At 47.5% G+C, this 25,705-nt stretch overlaps 2 protein-coding genes across 2 annotated transcripts in view; one reads left to right on the forward strand and one right to left on the reverse strand.

Moving 5' to 3' along the window:
* Positions 1-25,705, forward strand: part of LOC144892943 (uncharacterized) — a 246,928-nt gene that overhangs the window by 176,074 nt on the left and 45,149 nt on the right. The gene's annotated exons all lie outside the window — the stretch shown is intronic.
* On the reverse strand, positions 2,665-5,031 carry LOC144892938 (atrophin-1-like). The gene is made up of 3 exons (XM_078781699.1): positions 4,806-5,031; positions 4,284-4,524; positions 2,665-4,165 (listed from the first exon to the last, which is right to left on the reverse strand). Exons 1-3 carry the CDS (start codon positions 4,915-4,917, stop codon positions 4,132-4,134), a joined length of 387 nt encoding a protein of 128 aa, XP_078637825.1. The 5' UTR covers positions 4,918-5,031; the 3' UTR covers positions 2,665-4,131.

Below are 25,705 nucleotides of genomic sequence, written 5' to 3' on the forward strand. Positions count from 1 at the left end.
GTCATCGTTGTTCAAAAATTCTCCTCTCATTCTTCGAATGGTGCTTACACACATTATTTTATCTCGCCGATGGGCCAGATCTGGATCCGGACTGAAACAAAATCCAATCGGCTTGTTCATGTCGCCCTAACCAACTCATCCACCTAGTTTCTCATAATCCATCCACAACTTTTTGAAATATCATGCTATATATAGTTTTTGGCCCCAATCACTCAATGGTGACGAATCACTTGGAAAATAAACAAAAATTCTCGTATCCGAATCCATATTCAGATCTTTACCAATTTTGGAAAATCATGGAGAAATTCGGTTCAAATTTAAACCACGATCAATATTCAAGGAGCTCGACCTGTCTGTGATCCATTTGAATCATCAATATAATGAACAAACATCGAGTCGTCAATAAAATCGAAAATTTCAATAAAGTCAAAAATTTCCAGGATTCAAACCTGAGAGCAGCAGCTGAAGAAACACCAGGATGAGCATCTTTTCTCGGCGGCGAGATGACTGGATGACCATGGAGTCCGACTGGATCGTCACTTTGTTGGTGTAAAGGGGGCGTTTAATGTACGTGCTATGCCACGCCCCTAACAATTGTTTTGGGGTAAGAGGCGTGGCCTAATATCTACTTCACACACTCGTGTTTGGCAAATAAATCCAGGGCAATATGTACGTTTTTAGCTCACCTGTAACGTAGATGCGGTGAGCCTAGACGATGGTGCGTCGTCCGTCCGTCTGTAAACACTTGCAACTTCTCCGAAACAGCTGATGGGATTGTGACGAAACTTGGCACAAATGATATTTGGGTGCGACTCAAGTTTGTTCAAGGCATTAAAAAAAAAAAAAAAAATTGGAGTTTAAGGGGGCCTACCGGGGTCAAAGAGGATCCAGGTTTGACACCCAAAATAGGAATTTGCTTTTTTCCTCTGAAACTACACATACAATTCCAATGAAACTTGACCACACCATTCCATTCATCACCCATGATGAACCACCGTTTGTTCCCGGCATTATAAAAAAAAATCGGGGTCTAAAGGGGTCTACCGGGGGGTTGCCCCCAAAGTATGTATTTGCTCTTTTCTCTGAAACTACACACACAATTTAAATGAAACTTGAGCACAACCTTCATCACCTGTGATCCATCAACGGCTACTCACCTGGTAGAATAAAGCAGTATACTACGTGTGTAGTTTCAAGGTTGTGGTCCAGTTTCATCAGAATTGCGTGTGTAGTTTTGGAGAGAGCAAATATCTACTTTTTGGGGGGGGGGGGGGGGTGTTGTGGGAGGGGTGTTCTTCAAGGCATTGACCACTCGTGGTGTTCAAGGCATTGATCAACTTTCACCACTCGTGATGTACCTATGTTTGTTCAAGGCATGAAAAAAAAAATCGTGGTCTAGGGAGGAATATGGGGGTTGGGTTTGCCCCCCCCCCCCCCAAATAGGTATTTTTTTGTTTATTTAAAGTCTTATGATTACGTTAGTATGATTCAACATGCTGCCCTGTCTTCTAGCAACCATTGAGATTGATTTAAAATACCGTGATACTGTTTAAAATACCATTGGTCAGTGTCGTATACTGCTTTATTCTACCAGGTGAGCACCCAGGGGTATTGCCCTTGGGTTTCTCTCTCACATTGTTCCCACTTCATCAAATAACGCTCAAGGACCTTTAAGTCTTAAACCCGATCAAAGTAAACCCGGTGGTTCAGTTATTCCTTCAGTTTCCAGCGAAGCGGTTGGATGACCCGGTATTTAATGTGAATTCGAATTACAAAACGACTATAAACTTTCAACCTCGTGCCTTATTTCAGGCAGGACGCACTGATGTGCAAGCCTCTATTTGGAAGGGAAGTTAAGCTGGCCGTGCCATCTGCTAGCATTACTTAGTGGACGTTAACGATCTCACAGGCACAGTGTGGATTGTGAAGGGTTGGCCATCAGGTGCCGGCACCTTAACTTGTCACTTACTGCAGTTGAAGTCACTGTAGTCCTGCCCATGAAGACCCACGTTACCCTGGCAACACCATATTGCATTTGAGGACCCAGTAAGAACCCTCGTTTATCAAGAGAGAAGAGCCCATACTAGGTAATGCAACAGCCAGTACATTTAAACGGTTTTTAACATGTGCTAAATATGGTCCAAGTTAATTTGGTTAAAAAAATACCCTCCTTATCGGACGAGATCGGGCGTATTCAGGGTGGTATGGTCGTAGGCAAATACGTAGGTCGTAGGCGTAGGTGGTCGTAGGTCGTAGGCATTCAGGGTGGTATGGCCTCCTTATCCCCTCCAAAATTGAACAATAGCGGAATAATATAAAGGATGAGCGAGTTGCATGACAATTTCGATTTATGGAAGCACACATGAATGAACATGCTATTCCTGCTCCGAAATCAAACATTGTTCTACTCTAACCCATCTCTGACCACAATTTTCACTAAAAACTGCTGTTGCCGCTTTACTTGGTACATCGTCAAATATTGGCCTTGAATGTATGGCATTCCCATCCGAACCCATAATTCATGAGGCTTCATATCCCATGTACTGTCAAATTGTCCACTTGCTGTCCAGCAACGCCATGCATGGAACAACAGTATGTGCGATTAATGTACAACAACCTCCAAAATCTTAGCATGTTAAAATTAAAAAAAGAAACAATTCAAAGTTTTTGGAGATAAGGTTTTATTTTGAGGATCATTTCCTCAAAGGGCCACACGCGATCTGTCAAGCTGTAGTCATGGCAAAATACCGCGATGCTATGCTTCACAAGGGGTTAAACCACACAGGAGTGACATCCGCCCTGTCAAAATCCAATCGGACTATACAGAAAGTTATCGCGAGTGCTTGATTTACCGCAGGATGTGCAGGTGATGAAAAATGGAAACGTTGGAGGAAAGAACTGGGGAGAGTAAGAGATGGGATCATTATGGGCGTTGCATTTTCTGAGGCTATATACAATCACAATGATACAACTACCCAATGTAACAAGATGAAGAAGAGCTGGGAGCTGAGCATGATGGGGAGAGGCATAAAGAATAGTTTTTGGAAGAAAGCAGAGGAAGTGGGCTGATGCCTGAAGAAAAAGCATGGTGACAGAGACTTTGTCGCCCGCGACTTTGGTGGCATCACAGGAGTCATGTGCAGGCGTTACTACCAAGGCCCGGGTAACCCGGACGACACGACGCATGTGAAATGACGAGACTTGTTGGTGGGCATGGGATAGACAAGTTTACAAGTCCAGACAGGGAAAAGTGTGAGAAAAGCCAAAACAAATTACGAAAAAAATAGATGAAAGAGATGCAACGAGGAAAAGAAGGTACTCAGAAGGAGAAGAAATAGCAGAGGAAGAAGAGCGCTTTGAAAATGGTAAGTAAAGTGTCATGGCGGTGAGCAAAGGGGCTTCTTCAGAGGTTGCCTATAGAAGGTCAGGAACGGGTGGGGATGGGTGATGAACAAGTCACACGTTGGGTCCAAAAAAAAAAAAAAAAAAAAATTGTTTGGCAGAAGCAAACAAATAATTGCAAAACCTCCCTCCAAGTAGAGAATGGTTTTATTCTTTTTTACATTTTTTCCGTCGTTAACGTCTTCTCAAACATGGTTTTTCCAAAGCATGTCAGTTTAAAAAAATAAAAAGGACACCATCAAGCATAAGGACTTAGTGAAACGATGAGTAACATCAACACTGTGCGCAGTCAATGTACACACACCGTGGCCTCGTTGAAAAACAAATCTATACATAAAAACTTGGCTATCTCTGTGCAAACACTAAAAGTAATATTACAAGGTATACATAACTTGTTTTAGTGTTACGCTATCATCTTGAACCAGATGAGCAAAATAAAACCCAACGTTCCATCTCTCGGACAGGGTGTGGGTCATTTTGTCTGTGCAGAGCCAAACAAACAATTATTTTGAATGCATTAATAAGCACTACCCTCGGCGATCTATTTACACTATACACACTCACACAAACCCCACAGGTGTACCAGGTACAACTTCAACGCTGCAGCTTGCACCTGCACAACTTCACATAACTCCCCCCCCCCCCCCCCCCTTCCCCTCCACCCCAAGCCCCTTTTCATTCACAGCTGTAGCTACAGGAGAAACGTCGCAAGGGGACAATATGGCTCCATCACAGCGCCTTGTCAGACTCCTTCTTAAGCCGGCTAAGGTTGACAGACAGAAAGGAAAGAGCACATCAGAGTGTCAAAAGAAACTCCAACCACAACTTGCACGTTTCCAAGGAATATTTTCTGACTTCCCCGAATCCCCACAACTCTTCACCTGTAATACTCTTCTTGTGTGGCTGAAAGTGGCGTTTGGCCTGGAGGTGCGGTAGGAGGCCCGGGCGGTGGATGTCCGTGTAGGCCCGGAGCGTGTCCTACCCCAAGAGCGTGAGCATGGAACCATGGGGCATGCTCCAAGGCAAGGCGTTGCATTTCGGCTGACTGGGCATGCACAGCCTGAAGCTGGTGCGAGGCGGACATGTGGGGTACATTCAGCGGTGGGAGGTCCCTGTACGGACCTGAGTGGGAAAAGGAAACAAAATTCAAGTCACGGATGAATAAGTTGAGGAATCACCATTCCGCAATACCAGAGCACCACCAGAATTCCAAAATTAAAAAAAAGAGATGGAGAATAATAAATAAGAGAGAAAAACATGACAAGTTTGCTGATAGAAAGAGTTCCAGATGGCTCCGGGAAAGAGGTATGAAAAGCCGCAGGATTAGAGCATGTGGTGCAAAAAGTAAGAAAGAAAAAAGGAAGGGAGAGTTTAAGATGGAATATGAAAAGATTGTAGATTACCAAACAACGAGTGCCTGAGCAGTTCCTGCTCCGAAGGAGGGGCCAGAACAGATGGAGGAAGACCAGGTGGAAAGGGGTATCTTGCCACATGGGGTACCCCTAAAGGGTCCATCAAGGGGTGTACCGTTGCTCCTAGTGGATTATGGGAAAGGATGACAAGTGTTTATGGCAATATAATTTAATAAAATTAACACCGACATTGGTTTAAATAAATTTTAAAAATGTAAGCAAGGAAGCGCAAGTTGAAGCAAGTGATATTGCAGAATTATGGATTCAATTTGGTTTTCAATCACGGACGAGTAAAGTATAATTAGTAAAACAAAGCAAGCGTGCCAGGTTTAGTCTGATATTAGTTCTGCAGAGTAAATGATCCAAAATCCTTGCATCACCCATATATACTACATATGCTACCCGTATGAACATGGCTGATGTTGGTGATTCCAAAACCAACTGAAGCAAATTATGAATGTTAATGACACCCTTAAACTTAAAATCTTTTTATTGACTTTGGATGTCAAAGACTCCATTTATTTCACGAATCTCTGATACATCATCTTGTACCCGTTTTTCCCCACTGTAGATATGATGGGTCTGGACAGGCAGTATGGCTATATCCGACTCTGCTCAATCCCAAGGCATGAAATAACTGCCCCAAGTCCAAGTGTGTGCACCTTTTATCGAGATCTGGAGAAAATGTTTTTTTTGACACATCTTAACTGTTTTTCTCATTAGAATATTGACCATTTCATATTGACCATCTGTATAGTGTTTATCAATGCAGAGATAAGAAAAGATATTGATGAAGACCGATCTTTTAAAGTTAAAAAAAAAAAAAAAAATCCCACCAAAATAATAAGCACCACACGTAGACTTGGTCGGTTCTTCACATGCGAGAATAGACTCTGATTCTCAGCTGTTATCTCGATTCTGAATCCGTTATGTTGCATATGGTATGTGTTTGTGTAGTGTGTATGCATGTGCAATCTATAAGGGAATGGTGATGTATTATTGTGTATGCATGTGCAATCTATAAGGGAGTGTGTGTGTGTGTGTGTGTGTGTGTGTGTGTGTGTGTGTGTGTGTGTGTGTGTGTGTGTGTGTGTGTGTGTGTGTGTGTGTGTGTGTGTATCACCGCCACGAGTCCTTATCTTTCTCAGGCTCCCCCTCCCACTCGGTTCTGCCAAATCTATATCCGACTCTGCTCAATCTCAAGATATGAAAAAACCCTCCCACTCGGATCCGCCAAATCTCAGGCCCCCATCTATGTGCGCGCATGTGTGTTCTCGCCGGGTTCGAGTCGGCAAAACCCTCCAAACCATGGTGGCCACCCACTTCCCCACCAAAGCCGCGCACAAAGCTGTTGTATTTGGCGTGTTAGTGGATCTCAAGGAGCTCAGTTCCCTACAGGCATGTTGGTAAAAAGGGAGTCACCAAATCCTGGATTTTCTTTCTCAGCATGATGAGGTCGGTGAACCACAGCAAGCCACAATTGTCTCAGGTGATCCATGTGACCCCAGGCACCATGGCCCTCTACCCCACCAAAGCCGCTACATATGGGAAGAATCCTTGATCTCACTTCGTTCTCTCACATCCTCAATGGACAAATTCTACAGGAGGTACATCACAGCTCGGGCCTTCCCACCGGACGCCACGGGGCCACAAGTCCCACGAAGCTCCAAGGCCAGGCCGCCCAAATGCACGTCAAACGGCAGGAGACCGACCACCATCTCGTCCCATAAAAGCTGCCATTCTCAGGTCAGTCGTGACTGTCTTCAAAACTGCTTCATTCGACACAGTTCCAGGTCCTCTTCATCCCAGGCGAGAGGGAGGCGGGCATGACTGAAAAGTCATGCTGCCTCCCTCGTGGCCGCCATCTTGTTGTTGTTGGTGTGTGTGTGTGTGTTTGGCTGATTTAAAGGATTAATAGGGGAGGAATGGTGGAGGTTGACACATTACAGAAAGGTGGGGCCACATCTTACAAGTGTTGTCTGCTTCGACACAGCACAATACCTTGTAGTAAAGCCAACTTCTATTTACTTTAATTGTTTACGAGCTGAAATCTCGTGGTAAAATACCAAGGTAGAAAAAAAAAAAAAAAAAAAACAAGGATGCTTTTTGTACTCGCCCTAATTGAAATTTATTCTTCTTGCCCTCAACCTCCTGACCTTGACCGTCACCCTGTGCTCCCAGACCCCCAAACACACATCCACCCCAACACCCTCATCCACCCCTTCCCAGACCTTCCAACCCCTCCCCGACCATTCTTCCCCTCCCAAACTATCACCACGTGCTCCCAGATCCCCAACCCCCATCCCAGACCTTCCACCTCCTGGTCTGGTTCCTGTCGAGTTTTTAAAGAGCAAATAGTGGGAAACCGCCAGCTGCTTGTATCATTCCAAAACATTAACCTGCGCAGCGTTTGAAGCAAAAATATGTTCATTGCTTATGTGCTAATATAATGCATCGATCGTGGTGGTTATATTATATAGTTCAGATTGATTACAAATGCACTTTATATCAGATGCCTCCCTGAAGGCAGGTCCATTCCTTTACAAAGGCCTATAACGCGATCATAACAAAGCTTGACAGTCTTCATACAAGTGTTTAATTGACTATTTTGAATGCAGCAGAACGTTGAGTCACGTGGTCCAAACACCATTCTGCCATCCAACACATGGTGTTACTTCCACTTTGCGTTCATCAAATTGAGGCAGTATTATAAATTTCTCAAAGGTTTGCATTAATTTGAAGCAACCTTTACTTAATAATTAAAATTTTCCCATAAGTATGGAACTTAGCAACTTTTACATAATTTATTGTCTCCGACAATCATTTCCGTGTTTCAGGAGGGAACAGACAGACAGCATAAGCCATCCCTGAACTGTATAGATAGACTATACACAGACACACTGTATAGACTATACTATAGAGTATTGTCAAATTCCAAAATCATATTACTTCACAGCAAATATATAGTGGCATATCTCCGAACAGCAAATAATTAAAAAAATTATATAAAATCGCGAGCGTTTAAAGCAGTATTCCGATATTCTGTTGCATTTTACACCACCCAGTTTCAAATTTTGGTTTGATTGTAAAAATTATGATTTTCCCATAGGTTTGGATTTATTTGAAGCAACTTTTACTTCATTTTTTTTTTTTTCTCCGAGGAGCGTTTCGGTGTTTCAGGGTGGGGCAGACAGACAGAGCTTTGAATTTGCATTATATATACTAGCAACGGTACCCGCCCTATGGGCAGGACTTCAATTGTGAGGCCCAATTGAAAAGGCAAAATATCTGAAACTGAAGGTTTTTTTTTATTTTAAACGATTTATATAAACATCCGTTAAATCATATCACACGCAAAATCATGAAAATCTAAACGGTATTTGTAGAATTTCAATAAAAGCCACATCACTGTTCATATCGCTAAATATTATTCCATTGTTTACATTTTTTGAATGTCGTTTGAACTTTGGCCGAGGTCATTATTTACTTTTAATGATGTTTATATACATCCAAAGTTATTGGAGCATGGAATGAAGGTATTGGAAAGGGTGTTGGAGAGGAGGATAAGGAAGAAAGTGAAGATCGACGAAATGCAGTTTGGATTTATGCCAGGAAGAGGAACGACAGATGCGCTTTTCATTGTGAGGCAGTTGCAGGAGAAGTACATGGATAAGAGGAAGAAGTTGTTTTTTGGGTTTGTTGATCTGGAGAAAGCATTCGATAGGGTTCCACGCAAAGTATTGACATGGGCATTGAGGAAGTTAGGAGTGGAGGAATGGTTGATCAGAGTAGTGATGGCAATGTACAAAAGAGCACGCACAGCTGTAAGGACGAAGGACGGGAACAGTGGTGAGTTTGAGGTGAAGGTGGGAGTGCATCAGGGGTCGGTACTAAGTCCACTACTATTTGTAGCTGTGATGGAGGTGCTGGCTCAGACCGTAAAGGAGGGTTTACCGTGGGAGTTGTTGTATGCAGATGATCTGGTGTTGATTGCGGAAAGTATGGATGGACTGAAGGAAAAGATGAACAAGTGGAAGGAATGTATGGAGACAAAAGGTCTGAAGGTGAATATCGGAAAGACAAAGGTGATGGCAAGTGGTAAAGCATGTGGTGGGGTGGAAAGAACTGGGAAGTGGCCGTGTGCTGTGTGTAGGAAGGGTGTCAGAGTGAACTCCATTCAATGTACAATGTGTGCTGAGTGGGTTCATCAAAAATGTAGTGGTCTGAGAGGGTCATTAACCAGTGTGGCAGCTACATTCAAATGTAAGGTGTGCACAGAGGGAGCTGCAGATGGAGGAAATGTTGAGTTGGATCTTGAAGACGGCGTGAAGCTGGAAGGAAGCTGGAAGCTGGACCCCCTCCATCCCCCTCCAACCACCTGCCCCCCCTTGTCCTGCCATCCCCTGTCTCGGTTCTCCCCAATCTCCCCTACTGACCTCTCTGAACTCCTCATAGGAATGAAAACTGCCACCTGCACTCTTGACCCCATCCCCTCCAGCTTTGTCAAAGCCTCCCTCCCTGCTCTCTCTCCACTTATCATTGCAACAATAAACTCCTCCCTGTCTACAGGCATCGTCCCACCTTCCCTCAAAATTGCTGCTGTTACCCCCATTCTAAAAAAAACCTGGTCTAAACCCTGACACCCTAAACAACTTCAGACCCATCTCCAACCTACCCTTTCTGTCAAAAGTTTTGGAACGCGCTGTAGCCACTCAACTCAAACATCATCTCTCTGCCAATAACCTGTATGAAACATTCCAATCCGGATTCCGGTCCAACCACAGTACTGAAACTGCTCTCCTCAAAATCACCAACGACCTTCTCCTCTCCTCTGACGCTGGCAACCTCAACATTCTCGTCCTCCTCGACCTCAGCGCTGCCTTTGACACCATCGATCACACTATCCTCCTCACCCGACTTGAATCCACCTTTAACGTTACCGACACTGCCCTCTCTTGGATTAAATCATACCTCTATGACAGATGCCAGTTCATCTCCATCAATAACTGCAAATCCCCCACTGCTCCCCTCCCCCAAGGTGTCCCCCAAGGTTCAGTTCTTGGCCCCCTCCTCTTCATCCTTTACCTGTCCCCGCTCGGTCACTTAATCCGCCGTCATGGTCTCCAATTCCACTGCTTCGCCGATGACATCCAGCTTTTCATCTCCACCAAGTTCGTCTCCACTGACACCCACTCTATCCTGACAAACTGCATCACTGAAATAAAATCCTGGCTTCAAATCAACTTCCTCAAGCTTAACTGTGATAAATCTGAAATAATCATCATTGGCCCAAAAACGCTCACAAAATCCACCCATAACTTTGCCCTCAACATCGACGGTATCCCAGTATCCACCTCCCCTCACATCCGGAATCTTGGCGTCATCTTTGACCAAACCCTTTCCTTCGACAAATACACTAAACAGATCACAAAGTCAGCCTTCTTTCACCTGAAAAACATTGCCCGTCTCCGCTCATCCCTCTCCTCCACGGCTGCAGAAACCCTCATCCACGCCTTCATCACCTCCCGTCTGGACTACTGCAATAGCCTCCTCTATGGTTCACCCTCAAAAATCACCAATAAACTCCAATACATTCAGAACTCCGCTGCCCGTCTACTCACCCATTCCCGGACCCGTGACCACATCACCCCCGTCCTTTACAAGCTTCACTGGCTCCCCATCCCCCAGAGAATCCAGTACAAAATCCTCCTCTTGACATACAAAGCCCTCCATAACCTGGCCCCATCCTACCTGGCTGACCTCCTCTCCAGACACACTCCCACCCGCAACCTCCGCTCTGCTGGTACAAACCTCCTGACCCCCTCCATCCGGACCAAATTCAGATCCTGGGGGGACAGGGCCTTCTCCATCGCTGCGCCCACCCTCTGGAACTCACTACCTCACACCATCAGAGACTCCTCCTCACTCACCACATTCAAAACATCACTAAAGACCCACCTGTTCAACACTGCATTCAACATTCAACCCACAGCATTTAACCCCTGACTATCTCTTCTCCTTCTCCCTTCTTTTGCTTTAAATATTTCCCTATTGATTCTTGTCTTTTTTGAAATTGTTGTTTTCATGTATTGTTATGCATTATGTTTGCCACTCTGTCAAAGCGCCTTTGGGCTTCTGGAAAAGCGCTATACAAAATAAATGAATTATTATTATTATAAGGTGTGAAAACATTTTGCTACCTCGGAGACATGCTGAATGGAGAAGGTGGATCAGACTCGGCAACGGTTGCTCGAGTGAGATGTGCATGGAAGAAGTTTCGGGAACTGAGTGGCGTGCTGATGAGGAGGAGAGTGTCGCTGAAGCTGAAGGGAAAGGTGTATGCTGCATGTGTGAGACGTGTTATGATTTATGGGAGCGAGGCATGGGTAATGAACGTAGAGCAGCAACGAAGGCTGGAAAGGGTGGAAATGCGAATGGTTCGATGGATGTGCGGAGTATCGTTGAGAGAGAGGAAGACAAATGATGAATTGCGAAAGATGATGGGAATATTGCCTGTGATTGATGCTGTGAAGAGGAACAGGTTGAGATGGTTTGGTCATGTATTGAGGAAGGATGAAAGTGACTGGTTGAGAAGAGTGATGGAAGTTAATGTAGAAGGAAGTAGAGGACGGGGAAGACCGAGAAAGACTTGGCTAAAGATGGTGGAAGAAGAAATGCGGGCAAGGGGGTTAACAAGGAGAGATGCAGAAAATAGGGCAAAATGGAGAAGATTGTCATGGGGACCGCAAGGCTAACCCCTGCTCTAGCAGGGAACATGGCCTTAAAATGCATGTTGTTGTTTGTTGTTGTTGATGTTTATATACAGTCACGTGAAAAAGTAAGTACGGTACACCCCATGTAAAGTTTTGACTTTTTCAACATATTTCAACATACAGCTTTTTGATTTTCATTTCAACAATATTGATAGATAAAGGTGATATAATATAACAAATATCATGAAACATTTACATTTTGTAGTCCATTGTATAATTTAAATAAACATAAATGCAAATTTCGCATGTGGAAAAACGAAGTGCACCCCTACATTTATCACTACTTCAAATACCTAAAATTAGAATCAGGTGCACCAGCTCAGGTGTAAATGCTGAGAACATCGTCAGAGGATCTTGGAGGAACTTGTCTTATTTGAACCTCAGACATTTCGCTTGGTTTGCTCTTTGTTGTTGAAGTGTGCGGCGTCACCATGCCTAGATCAAAAGAGCTCTCTGAGGCCTTCATAAAGAAGGTTATAGATGCCTACGAGTCTGGGAAGGGATAAAAAAGGATCTACAAACAATTTGAAATCAATCATTCGACTGTCCGGAAGATCATCTACAAGTGGAGAAGATTCCAAACAACTGTCAACTTGTTCAGGCCAGGCCGCCCAAGCAAGTTCAGCCCGAGAGCAGACCGCAAGATGCTGAAAGAAGTCTCTAACAACCCCGGAATGTCATCACGGGACCTACAGGTAGCTCTTGCCACTGTTGATGCCAAACTGCACGAGGTCTACCATTAGAAAGAGGCTGCACAAATTTGATCGACATGGTTGGTGTGCCAGGAGGAAACCTTTGCTGTCCAGAAAGAACATCAGGGCAACACTAAAGCTTGTCAATGAACACCTAGGCAAAGACCAGCACTTCTGGAACAATGTGCTCTGGACAGATGAGTCAAAGGTAGAGCTATTTGGCCACAGTACCAGAAGACATGTTTGGCGAAAACCAAAGACAGCATTTGACCACAAGAACCTGATACCAACTGTAAAGCATGGTGGTGGAAATATTATGGTTTGGGGCAGCTTTGCTGCATCAGGGCCTGGGCAGCTCACCATCATATAATCCACTATGAATTCTTCATTGTACCAGAGGGTGCTTGAGGATAATATGAGGCCATCTGTCGGAAAGTTGAAGCTCAACCGAAGGTGAACCTTGCAACATGACAATGACCCTAAACATACCAGTAAATCCACCAAGGAATGGCTGAAAAGAAAGAAATGGAGGGGTCTGGAATGGCCAAGTCAAAGCCCGGATCTAAATCCCAACGAAATGTTGTGGGGGGATTTGAAACGAGCTGTGCATGCAAGAAACCCCTCAAACATCGCACAGCTGAAAGAATTCTGCATGGAGGAGTGGGCAAAAATTGATGTCAGAGACTGGTAGACAGTTATAAGAAACGCCTACTTGAGGTTGTTTCTGCCAAAGGGGGCAATACCACCTATTAGAGTCAAGGGTGTACTTACTTTTTCCACATGCGAAATTTGCATTTATGTTTATTTAAATTATACAATGGACTACAAAATGTAAATGTTTCATGATATTTGTTATATTATATCACCTTTATCAATCAATATTGTTGAAATGAAAATCAAAAAGCTGTATGTCGAAATATGTTGAAAAAGTCAAAACTTTACATGGGGTGTACTTACTTTTTCACGTGACTGTACGAATGATGTTTATATTGGTTTTGGGTCGTCCTTTCTGCATATCTCGTGGGATTGTGAGTTGGAGAGACGGCCGTGATAGCGGGGAGGGGGTTGGAATTTTCTCAGGCAGGGATTCAACCCGTGTCCTTATAAAAGGTCTTTGTCCGAGGTCACCGAGTCCGATCGGTGCAGCCGTGCAGCGATCGGTGCAGCCGTTTGTGCGGCACCCGGGAAAACAACATCGTCACAATTAAAACATCGTCACAATCAACGTTATGCGAACATGAATGTTATGAGGGAGTCCAAACCTGAGAATACTGGAGAATAAAGCTGAAATTGGAAAAACTAAATAGCCTATTTTACTCCTGGAGATCGCAGGATTACCCACCCAAAATATCGTCTCATGCACGAGTAATGTTTTGGGGTGTAGCGGTTACCGGACACAATTTTCTTGTACCGGCCGGTGACGTAATCAGCGGGCGGTCACTCGGGTTGCATACCACGCCCCGTTGAGAGGCGTGGCTTACTGTTTGTTTGTGAAAGATATAGTGCCGCTCGGCGTAGCCTTATTCAGTTTATTCGTGCCGAGCTCGGAATAAACAGCTCAGTGAAAATCAGCTCGTTGTCGCGTCCATATTGTTGGAGTTCGACGTGAGAGCACAGCTCCACATTGGTGACCCCTTTTACGAACACGGTAATGGAGTCGACCGTTGCTTTGAAGCTCCCTGGCTTCTGGGAATTGCACGTGGCCGTCTGGTTTGCCCAAGCGGAGTCCCAGTTCGCTCTGCGGCGCATCATCGCGGACGAGACTCGCTTCCACTACGTGGTCTCCGCGCTAAATGCCGCCACCGCCTCCCGGGTCTTGAGCCTTCTACCGAGCCCGCCGGCCGACGACAAGTACGGCGCACTCAAATGCCTACTCCTCGGTACGTTTGACCTCACTGAGGCCGAACGCGCGCGACAGCTGCTTGATCTGCCTGAGATCGGGGAGGCTCGACCATCCGAGCGCATGGACCACATGCTCTCCCTGCTCGGCGAACACTGCCCAGATTTCCTCTTTCGCGAGCTGTTTCTCCGACAGCTACCCGGGCAGGTACGCTTAGCTTTGGCTAACTCGGCAATCGAGGACCCTTGCGCCCTGGCTAAGGAAGCCGACAATTTTTTCTCGGCCGGGCGGTACTTCGGTGCGGCCGCCTGGAAACCTGGCCCGGCCGAGGCAACGCCCCCACTACGACCGGCGCTGCCACCGGCCGATTCAGCGCCCCTTGCAGCCGCGGCCGCCATAACCCGTCGGCCGCACTCGCCACGACCGGCGCCGCAGCCACCACCGGGGCGGACCGTGTGTTACTACCATGCCAGGTTCGGGCAGAAGGCCAGAACGTGTCGCCCACCGTGCACTTTCGGCGGGTCGGGAAACGACCAGGCCGGCGCTCGCTTCCTGCCATGAGCGTCGGCCATTCCGGCAAACTTTTGTTCATCACAGACACCGCGTCCGGGCGGCGTTTCCTGTGCGATACGGGAGCGCAGGTGAGCGTTATACCCGCCTCGGGGCAGGACAAGCAGGCCGTGCTTTGCGGCCCCGCTTTTGTCGCCGCAAACGGCTCCTCTATCTGCACCTTCGGTTCACGCAACGTCGCACTCTGCTTCGGGGGGCCAGCGTTTCAAGTGGGATTTCGTCACGGCGAACGTGCCCATGGCTTTGTTGGGTGCGGATTTTCTTTGCGCCCACGGACTTTTGGTTGACGTAAAACGTCGTCGGCTCGTCAACGCGGAGACCTTCAGCTCTCTCGCTTGTTCGTTGAGCGGCTCCGCACCAACCAGGCTAGCCTGCGTGCTCCTGGCCACGGACGACTTCACCCGCCTCCTCGCTGAGTTCCCCGCCCTCACGCTGTCGAAGTTTTCGGCCGTCGCCGTCAAACACGGCGTCGAACACCACATTCCGAACACTGGTCCACGCCAGGACTCGTCGCCTCGACCCTGCCAAACTCGCCGTGGCCAAGGCGGAATTCGACGCGCTGGAGCGGTTGGGCATTGTGCGGCGCTCGAACAGCGCGTGGGCCTCGCCCCTGCACATCGTACCCAAACCGGGTGGCGGATGGCGACCGTGCGGCGATTATCACCGCCTCAACGACGCCACCACCCCCGACCGGTACCCGATACCGCATATCCAGGACTTTTCCGCCCGTTTGGCGGGGCGGGTGATCTTCTCCAAGGTCGACCTTATTCGGGGCTACCACCAGGTACCAGTCCGGCCGGCCGACATTCCGAAGACGGCTGCAATTACACCTTTTGGCCTCTTCGAGTTCCTCCGAATGCCATTCGGCCTTAAGAACGCGGCCCAGGCCTTCCAGCGGCTGATGGACAGTGTGCTGCGCGATCTCACCTTTCTGTTCCTCTACCTGGATGACATTCTCATCGCCAGCACTTCCCGGGCGGAGTACCTCCTTCACTTGTGCACGCTTTTTGCGCACCTCAGCCAGCACGGCCTCATCATCAACCCGGCGAAATGCCAGTTTGGCGTGGCTGCCGTCGACTTCCTGGGACACCGCATCACGAAGCACGGGGCCGTTCCGCTGCCGACCAAGGTGGAGGCCGTTAAAGGTTTCCCGCGCCCCCACTCCGTCAAGGCCCTGCAAGAGTTTTTGGGTATGGTAAACTTCTACCACCGGTTCCGTGCCTCGCGCCGCCCAACTCACGTGCCCCCTGTACGAGGCCCTCAGGGGTAGGCCGGCCAAGCACGACATCGCCTGGACCGAGGAGATGGACGGGGCATTCACGGGCGCTAAGCTGGCCCTCACCAACTCCACCATGCTGGCGCACCCGGCGCTCGACGCACCCATCGCCCTTACCACGGACGCTTCCGACTACGCGGTTCCGACTACCTTTTAGAGGGCCGCCCATTCACGGCGTTTGTGGACCACAAACCCCTGGTCTTCGCCATGGCCAAGGTCTCAGAGCCGTGGTCGGCTCGTCAGCAGCGCCACCTCTCCGCCGTGTCCGAATTCACGACGGACATCCGGCACGTCGCGGGCAAGGACAATGCTGTGGCCAATTGCCTCTCGCGGTCCGTCGCGGGCGCCGTCCACCTCGGCGTGGATTACGCCTGCATGGCGGCCGACCATGTCTCCGACCCCGTGGTGCAAGCCCTCCGGACAGCGGACATGGCCCTGCGGTTGTCCGACGTCCCCTTCAAGGACACAGGCACAGTTCTCCTGTGCGACGTTTCCCTGGGCCAACCTCGTCCCATTGTGCCCGCTGGATGGCAACGGCTTGTTTTTGACGCCATACACGGCCTTTCCCACCCGGGCCGGAAAGCGTCGCAGAAGCTCGTGGCAGCGAAATTCGTCTGGCACGGGCTCCGGAAGGACGTCCGTGACTGGGCCAACGCCTGTGTCGCATGCCAGTGTGCGAAGGTCCACCGGCACACCCAGGCCCCGTTGGCACCATTCGATGTGCCCGCGCGGCGTTTCGACCACGTCAATGTGGACCTGGTGGGACCCCTTCCCCCCTCGCGGGGCTTCACCCATCTCCTCACGATGGTGGACAGGACCACCAGGTGGCCGGAGGCCGTCCCGCTGACGTCAACGACGTCCGCCGACATGGCGCAGGCCTTCATCGGCACCTGGGTCGCCCGTTTCGGCGCCCCCTCGGACATCTCCTCTGACAGAGGCCCACAGTTCACCTCTGAGATTTGGGGCGCGGTCGCTCAGGCCTTGGGGGTCAAACTTCACCGCACCACGGCCTACCACCCCCAGGCCAACGGCTTGTGCGAGAGGTTTCACCGCTCAATGAAGGCCGCTCTCAGGGCCAGCCTCCAGGACGACGGTTGGGCTGACAGACTCCCGTGGGTGCTATTGGGCCTCCGGACGGCCCCTAAAGAAGACCTCCAGGCTTCTACCACCAAGCTGGTCTACGGCCAACCACTGCGCGTGCCGGGGGAGTTCATCCCCGACGCCACCGGCCCCTGGTCCGCGGCTCGCCAACGCTCGGTCCTCCAGGAGGCCGCCAGGAGATTTGCCCCGGTGCCCACGTCTCATCATGGCTGTCCTCAACCCCATGTCCCCCCCAGCGCTTTGCACAGCGGAGTACGTTTTTGTGCGCCACGACGCGCACCGGGGACCACTCCGGCCGCCGTACAATTGGCCTTTTCAGGTCTTGAGGAGGGGCGACGAGTCGTTCGTCGTCGACATTGGTGGCAAACCGGCCCATATCTCCGTGGACCGCCTCAAGTCGGCCCATTTGGACCTCGACCAACCTCCACGTTTGGCCCTTCCTCCACGGCGAGGCCGTCCCCCATCGACCAAGCCCCATGCCCGACCATCCGCCGCCAAGCCGCCTCCCACCCCCACACAAATCGCCAGGGGTCGTTTCGGCCGGGTCGTTAAGGCCCCCCACAAACGGACTCTCCCTGTACAAGTGAATTCTGTGGGAGCGCATGTAGCGGTTACCGGACACAATTCTCTTGTACCGGCCGGTGACGTAATCAGCGGGCGGTCACTCGGGTTGCATACCATGGCCCGTTGAGGCGTGGCTTACTGTTTGATTTGTGAAAGATATATTGCCGCTCGGCGTAGCCTTTTTCAGTTTATTCGTGCCGAGCTCAGAATAAACAGCTCAGTGAAAATCAGCTCGTTGTCGCGTCCATATTGTTGGAGTTCGACGTGAGAGCACAGATCTACAGGGGGATGATTCTGCAGGTCATAAACAAGAAAAGAAAAGTCATAGGAAACAGTCTGGGTGGGTCAAAAATGGCAAATTAACATGATGGATGACCGCACTCGTCACGTTCATGCCTGGTAGCCACCATTTTGTATCCACCACAGACATGAAAGAGAGAAACACGGGACCAGAAATTACCTAAATTATATTTATAAAATCGATTTACAACTTTGTTGCAACTTTATTTTCTCAGTCTCATAAAAGAAATGTTAAAATATACAACAGGATAATGATTGGGATAATATAGGATTGAGATAAATGACTCGGACACCACTTCCTGGTTTGTGATACCTAGAAATGCCTATTCCTGTGCACACTAGCGGTACACAGATTGCTAATCAGTAATGCAATATGATCTAAACAAACGATCAGACAAAAACATGGATGATAGCGGCATGCATTGGCCACTCATTGAAAATTGATGTAGTTTCTCAATGTTTCTAATCTTGCTTGTTGGTTGGCTCCCGTTCAAAGCATGCACCTGCGAAAATACGTTAGGTACAAAACTGGGGCCGTCTTATACACTAGATATATGAAAAATAGCCAACTTTTGCGGCAAAATGTTGGGGTCGACTTATACATGGGATCGTCTTGTACTCGAGTAAATACGGTACGCTGAATCTGCGAATAGCGGAATCCAACTGCGTGTGTGTGTGTGTGTGTGTGTGTGTGTGTATATATATTATATATACTAGGACGTGCCCGTACGTGGGTGCCCGTTCCTTGCCAAAAAAAAAAAAAAAATGTCTTCGCCCATGCATGCATGGGCGTGCCCATGGGCCCATGGGCGTGCCCGTAAGTGCGTGATGTGACCGTACAATGAATGTATCGTCCCGACGCCGCAGCTCGGATGGCGCTGCAGTTAATCGGGCCTGTATCGGCAGAGTTATTATAAACGTGTACTACAATCGATCGTACCTTACAACAACCAACACAGATTGCAACGTCAAATAAATGAATACGCTCTCAAATGTGCCGTCCGAGGCAGCGTCTGCTCGCCACGTTCAGCATCAGTACGTCGTCACTATGACTATCCGTAAGTCCGGAAGTGACGTCCTCATTTGACTGTCCGGAAGGTCGCATATCGCAGTTACGATGAATCGCAAATTAGTTTTAATTAGTTTTAAAACATAGTTTAACGCCAACATAGCGCCAACATAGTTTGCCAACGTGAAATAAATGAATACGCTCTCAAATGTGCCGTCCGAGGCAGAGTCTGTTCGCCACGTTCGGCACACGTGATAGCTCGCTGCTCTCTGATTGGTTGAATCGTTTTTTGGACATAGCTCGGTAACTACTTCTCCGATTAATATGAAACCTTGAAAAGGCACATCCTCAGGTCCCCAGCAATATATCTGGCAAGTTTCAATTAGATCGGACCCGTGGTTGTCGAGAAACAGCGGTCACAGACACACATACACACACACATACACACAGAGATTACTGGAATTATAGATAGATATGTATATATATATATATATATATATGTATATATACTGAAACGCAAAAGAAACTTACCACCTTTGAAACCTTTAAATATCAACAATAACACTGCGTGTAGTAAATGTGTGAACTTATTTGTGGACAATAGTGTCCTCACTGTCAGACAAAACGGTCACGGATGGTCACTTGAACCTTCAATGGTCACTTCATAGCACAGCTGTTGAACAGCCATTTTGACTGTCAGTGATTAGCCAAGGGGTACGGGATGATTTTAATGAGCTGCACGTGATGTCTTGATATTGGCTTTAAAAAGGCCAGTGCAAAATGGGCATTTTGACCAAAAAATTTGGCCATTTTGACCAACTTCAAAAAGACCGAAAACGCAAAAGAAACTACCACCTTTGAAACCTTTAAATATCAACAATAACACTGCGTGTAGTAAATGTGTGAACTTATTTGTGGACAATAGTGTCCTCACTGTCAGACAAAACGGTCACGGATGGTCACTTGAACCTTCAATGGTCACTTCATAGCACAGCTGTTGAACAGCCGTTTTGAATGTCAGTGATTAGCCAAGGGGTACGGGATGATTTAAATGAGCTGCACGTGATGTCTTGATATTGGCTTTAAAAAGGCCAGTGCAAAATGGGCATTTTGACTGAAAAATTTGACCATTTTGACCAACTTCAAAAAGACCGAAAACGCAAAAGAAACTTATCACTTGTTTGAAATGTAATAAAATTGTAACAGTTCAAAATAAAACAAACCAACAATTGCTAATTGAAACATTGGCATTTTATTGATGACATGTCAAGTTTTTGACCAAGATACACCATCTCATCAGTTTGTTCTACAGTACAGAACAGCACAGGGTGCAATGTCAGTCCCCTTTCAATAGCGTGTGTGGCCACCATTCTTTTGGATACAGGCAGTGGATCGTCGGCGTATACTGCCTACCAGTCTTTGGATGGATTGCTGCTGGATTCTGTCCCACTCAGTCCTCAATGTCTGAAGCAGCTCTGCCCGTATCCTGGCCCTGCCAACTACGCGTCTCCCAAGCTCATCCCACAGGTGCTCTATGGGATTCAGGTCAGGGGAGAGCGCAGGCCACTGCATGGTGTTGATATTCTCGCCTTGGAGAAATGCAGTGGTAAAGCGAGCAGCATGGGGACGAGCGTTGTCATGCTGAAAGGTTCTCAGTTCTGGGTGGTCTAGCAGGAATGGCAGCAGATGAGGTCGCAGGATGTTATCCACATACCGCTGGGCGTTAAGATTCCCATCCACAACCACCAGTGGCGTCCTGTACCGGCCTGATATGGCGGCCCACACCATCACACTTGGGCCACCCCACCTGTTGGCTTGACGCACGCAACAATCGGCATATCGCTCACCAGTTCTTCTCCAGACACGCTCACGCCCATCAGGACTGTCCACACAGAACCTTGACTCATCACTGAAAGCGACCTCATTCCACTGCGCCAAGGTCCACCGCTGATGCTGCTGGCACCATCTCTGTCGGTTGCGGCGATGGGCAGCCGTCATCACGGGGCCTCTGTATGGTCTTCTGGCAGTCAGACCATAGTCATGCAGTCGTCTTCGAGCAGTATCATTGGAGATCCGTGGGTTTGCACGCCCCGGAGTTTCTGCCGCAGTGCGGGATGCTGGACGGAATCGATCCCGCAGGTGACTTCGGACCATCTTCCTGTCCTGCCTTGCAGTGGTGACTCTTGGCCTCCCTGATCGAGGTCTGTCATCTGCAGAGTTGTGGAGGGTGTCTCTGACCACCAGGGCCGATATCGTCTGGTGTGAACAGCCAAGGCGACGTGCCACCTCACGGTAGCTCAGTCCGCCTTGCAGCATGCCCAGGGCACGCTGCCGTTGATCCCTTGACAATCGTGGCATGTTGATTGAAATGCCCATTTTGCACTGGCCTTTTTAAAGCCAATATCAAGACATCACGTGCAGCTCATTAAAATCATCCCGTACCCCTTGGCTAATCACTGACAGTCAAAACGGCTGTTCAACAGCTGTGCTATGAAGTGACCATTGAAGGTTCAAGTGACCATCCGTGACCGTTTTGTCTGACAGTGAGGACACTATTGTCCACAAATAAGTTCACACATTTACTACACGCAGTGTTATTGTTGATATTCAAGGTTTCAAAGGTGGTAAGTTTCTTTTGCGTTTTCGGTCTTTTTGAAGTTGGTCAAAATGGTCAAATTTTTCGGTCAAAATGCCCATTTTGCACTGGCCTTTTTAAAGCCAATATCAAGACATCACGTGCAGCTCATTAAAATCATCCCGTACCCCTTGGCTAATCACTGACAGTCAAAACGGCTGTTCAACAGCTGTGCTATGAAGTGACCATTGAAGGTTCAAGTGACCATCCGTGACCGTTTTGTCTGACAGTGAGGACACTATTGTCCACAAATAAGTTCACACATTTACTACACGCAGTGTTATTGTTGATATTTAAAGGTTTCAAAGGTGGTAAGTTTCTTTTGCGTTTTCAGTCTTTTTGAAGTTGGTCAAAATGGTCACATTTTTCGGTCAAAATGCCCATTTTGCACTGGCCTTTTTAAAGCCAATATCAAGACATCACGTGCAGCTCATTAAAATCATCCCGTACCCCTTGGCTAATCACTGACAGTCAAAACGGCTGTTCAACAGTTGTGCTATGAAGTGACCATTGAAGGTTCAAGTGACCATCCGTGACCGTTTTGTCTGACAGTGAGGACACTATTGTCCACAAATAAGTTCACACATTTACTACACGCAGTGTTATTGTTGATATTTAAAGGTGGTAAGTTTCTTTTGCGTTTCAGTATATATATATATATGTATGTATATATATATATATATATATATATATATATATATATATATATATATATATATATATATATACACACAGACTTGGCATTTAATATGGAATATTTTTTTTTTTCTTGACTTGGGTTTACTTTCTTAACTCAGTATATCAATCTGGTGAGTTTCTTTTACACTTTGGTGATTTATTTGTTAAAAGAACCATGTCACCGATTGTCTGTCGCAGCAAGAAGTCAACAACAGGATTATATCACAGGTGGCGTGGCAAAATGTACGGACAGGTGCATTTGATGATTGGCTTCACAGTCGGGTATACAAGGGTTGTTGCGTTCTGTATTAGTGGAAAACAACTGCTGCACATCTCCAAAAGTTATTGCCGCTTCCTCTGGAGATGGTCCGTCAACTCGACAATGCCGTTTGTCATGGAGTGGTGGTTTTAGGAAATTACGGCATGAAACAGCATGCTATTGCTCAGCAGTATGGCATCACTCAAGGTCAGGTGTCAAAGATCCTGAAACGAAATGCTCAGAGGGGTGTCCCTACTCCAATACCGAGGCCAGGACGTCCCCGCAGAACAAGGAGGGATGATCGCCAGCTGCACCGGTAAGTCCGCAATGGCCGTACCAAGTCAGCTAATCGGCTTAGGGCTGAGTGGCAGCAACTGACAAATGTGCCTGTATCCAGAAGGCTAGTCAACCAACGACTGGTTCAAGCAGGCTATCGTGCCAGACATCCCCTGAGAAAGCCACGCCTGACCAGACAACACCACCAGCGCCGATTGCAGTGGGCCAGAGAGCACCGTCAATGGCAGCCAGGCCACTGGAATCATGGGATCTTCAGTGACGAGTCTAGATTTCTGGTCTATCGTCAAGATGGCCGCGTCCGAGTGCGCAGACAAGTGCATGAAGCCTACAACAAAGATTGTATCGTGCCAAGAGTCCAAGCTGGAGGTGGTGGGGTGACCGTTTTGGGCTGCTTTTCATGCAGGGGGCAAAACTGACCTGGTTGTTCTGAATGGAAACCTGAACCAGTTCAAGTACAGGGCCATTCTGGAAGAAACATTGCTTCCATTTGCTCGTGCAGCCTTTCGAGGAAACTTTGTCTTCCAAGATGACAATGCACGGCCTCATCGTGCTCGCATGATCCAACACTTTCTTTCTGACCGTGGTGTAGAGCATATGGAGTGGCCTGCCATGTCCCCGGATATGAATCCGATAGAGAACTTGTGGGCAGAATTAACGCGTCAAATCGACCACTTGGACCAGCAGCCGACCTCTGTGCGTGAATTGCAGCAGGCTATTGTCACTGCATGGCAAGCGATTCCTGTCCGAACCTTGGCAAATCTCGTGAACAGCATGCCTCAACGTGTACGTGTTCTCCTGAATGCTCGTGGGGGTTACACGAAGTACTGAACTGTAATTTTACTGTCCGTAATCCCAGTCGTAATTTAACTTTTGTTTTTGTTAAAAAAAATTTGTCTAATGTGCAAAATAAAGAGATACTTCTGGAAAACGTACAGAAGTTTAACACAGTGCTGTCCATGAATTGAGTTCGATATCAGTTTAAATCACTTTCAAGGATCAATTTATTTGTTTCGAAATGTCAAATGTGGTTTTTGTTTCTTTTAAAAGTCACATTAACAAAATCTAGAATAATTTCAACGTAATTCCAATGAACTTTTCGTTCTAAGACATTTTGAAAAGTAAGTTCACCCCCACAAAAAAAATATTCCATATTAAATGCCAAGTCTGTATATATATTATATATATATATATATATTTTTTTTTTGTTTGCGGATCCGGGGGACGGCACTCCCGTTAGCAAGGGGGGGTTAATCCCCTTGTCCTGTTAAGCTGACCGTCCGACCGGTCCTGGTACTTGTAACGCTCTTCTGCGGGGTGGGATTGATCAGTGTTATTGGTCCAGGGTTTATCCCGAATACCTTTATCAATCCCTCCGCAGAACAGGGAGACAAGTACCGCTCGAACCACGGACAAGATGGTATTTCCCGAGCGGTTTAGCAATCCACGGTTCGAGCCGTTATCAAAGGACTAAACCCGATTATAAAGCGTTGGCCAAATCGTGCCACAGGTATTCAATCAGGAAAAGACTAAAGCGATCGGGGAAGAATGAAACCAAAAGTAAGAAATAACAGCCATTTATTAATTATTTACAACAAACCAAAGGAACCGAAGAAGAAACGAAAGCAATTTACAGTGAAGAGGAAGAAGCAGATACACAGAGCAATTCTTAACGAAACAGGCTTAACTTATCCCCAGGACAATACAGACAGAACGAACACACTTACATGAATGGGAAATTGCAATGGTCGGAAATGGCTGGAAGAGGGACACGGTCCAAGGAGCTGGCGGGCGGGAAGGTCCGAGGCCAGTGGCAAGACGTCATGGTCCCGCTCGAGCGTCCACGCTCCGGTTCAGCGGCGAAAAGCGGCCGGCAGCTCCGTGTCTTGTTCACGCATGGATAATGTGAATATCTGCCCGGTATTGTCGCCGTCAACGGACCCAACTCTCCTGCCTCACAACTCTGCCGTACTCATCGGTGCTCCTCTCTCTGTCGTGCCTTCTCACCGACTCTCCGAAGCAGTCCCTTGCAGTCGCTTTTATCACTCGTCTAGGAATCAAGCCGCCGGCTGCGAGGGCACGCCTACCGGGTCGCTCACTGCGGTGCTGGTTGGCTGTTAGGGCTGGTCGACTCCACCTCCGATCATGACGACGTGCCACGCCTGTGATTTGGCGGCTACTCCCCCCTTCTTCTCCGAGATGAGCACATGGGCAATGGCGGCTTGCGGGATAGAAATCCATTCGTACCGCTCCCAAAGGGAGTGAAAGGGACCTATCTTATTTGATTAATGCAACGTAGAGTCAACTATTGGAACCATAGCCTTACCTGAAACACATAATAATGAAATAACTACGAAGAGGGCCTATGGTTCGCTACGTGTTGCGATGTGGACTAACTAGGGGACGACCTTTGATCTCACCAATGAAATGGAGGTATTTACAAAGAGAATTATTTAGAAAGGGCATGGCGAATGAGCATTATTTCAATGAGAATGAGAATTATTTTATTCTCAATTCGCAATGAGAATTATTTCTCAATTGTGTTTTTGTCGAGACTGTATCTATCTTTCGGTGTATGTACCTATAGCGTATCTTTTGGAAAATTTTCGGTGCTAATTTTTCGTACATGTATACACAATCGTCGGTTAATGGTATCGAGTATTCTGCGGCCTAGTACTCGTAGGCTCAGACTACCGTACCGTCTCCGACCTTGTGGTTTGTTTTTCTCTCAGCGATTCGTCGAATGCGCTGAAATTATTTTCGTTCTCTGTTTCGTACCAGTCGTTCACCCCGTACCTCCTTGTTTAATATCTGTACTCACAAAAAAAAAAAAAAAAACCCCCAAAAAAATATTTCCTTCCCAGGTCTTATTCGTTTATTTGTTGTTCTTTTTGTTCGTT

The sequence above is a fragment of the Myxine glutinosa genome, chromosome 7 (genome assembly GCF_964187855.1).
Source record: "Myxine glutinosa chromosome 7, kmMyxGlut1.1, whole genome shotgun sequence".
NCBI lineage: Eukaryota > Metazoa > Chordata > Myxini > Myxiniformes > Myxinidae > Myxine > Myxine glutinosa.

What these genes read in the sequence shown, in the direction of transcription:
- LOC144892938 (XM_078781699.1), bottom strand. Translation starts at nt 4,917, where the DNA reads ATGGACCCTTTAGGGGTACCCCATGTGGCAAGATACCCCTTTCCACCT. An exon ending in GCTCAGGCACTCGTTGTTTG is followed by an intron (nt 4,525 to 4,805) that starts GTAATCTACAAT and finishes TTTCCCACTCAG; the next exon opens with GTCCGTACAGGGACCTCCCA. An exon ending in ACACAAGAAGAGTATTACAG is followed by an intron (nt 4,166 to 4,283) that starts GTGAAGAGTTGT and finishes TGTCAACCTTAG; the next exon opens with CCGGCTTAAGAAGGAGTCTG.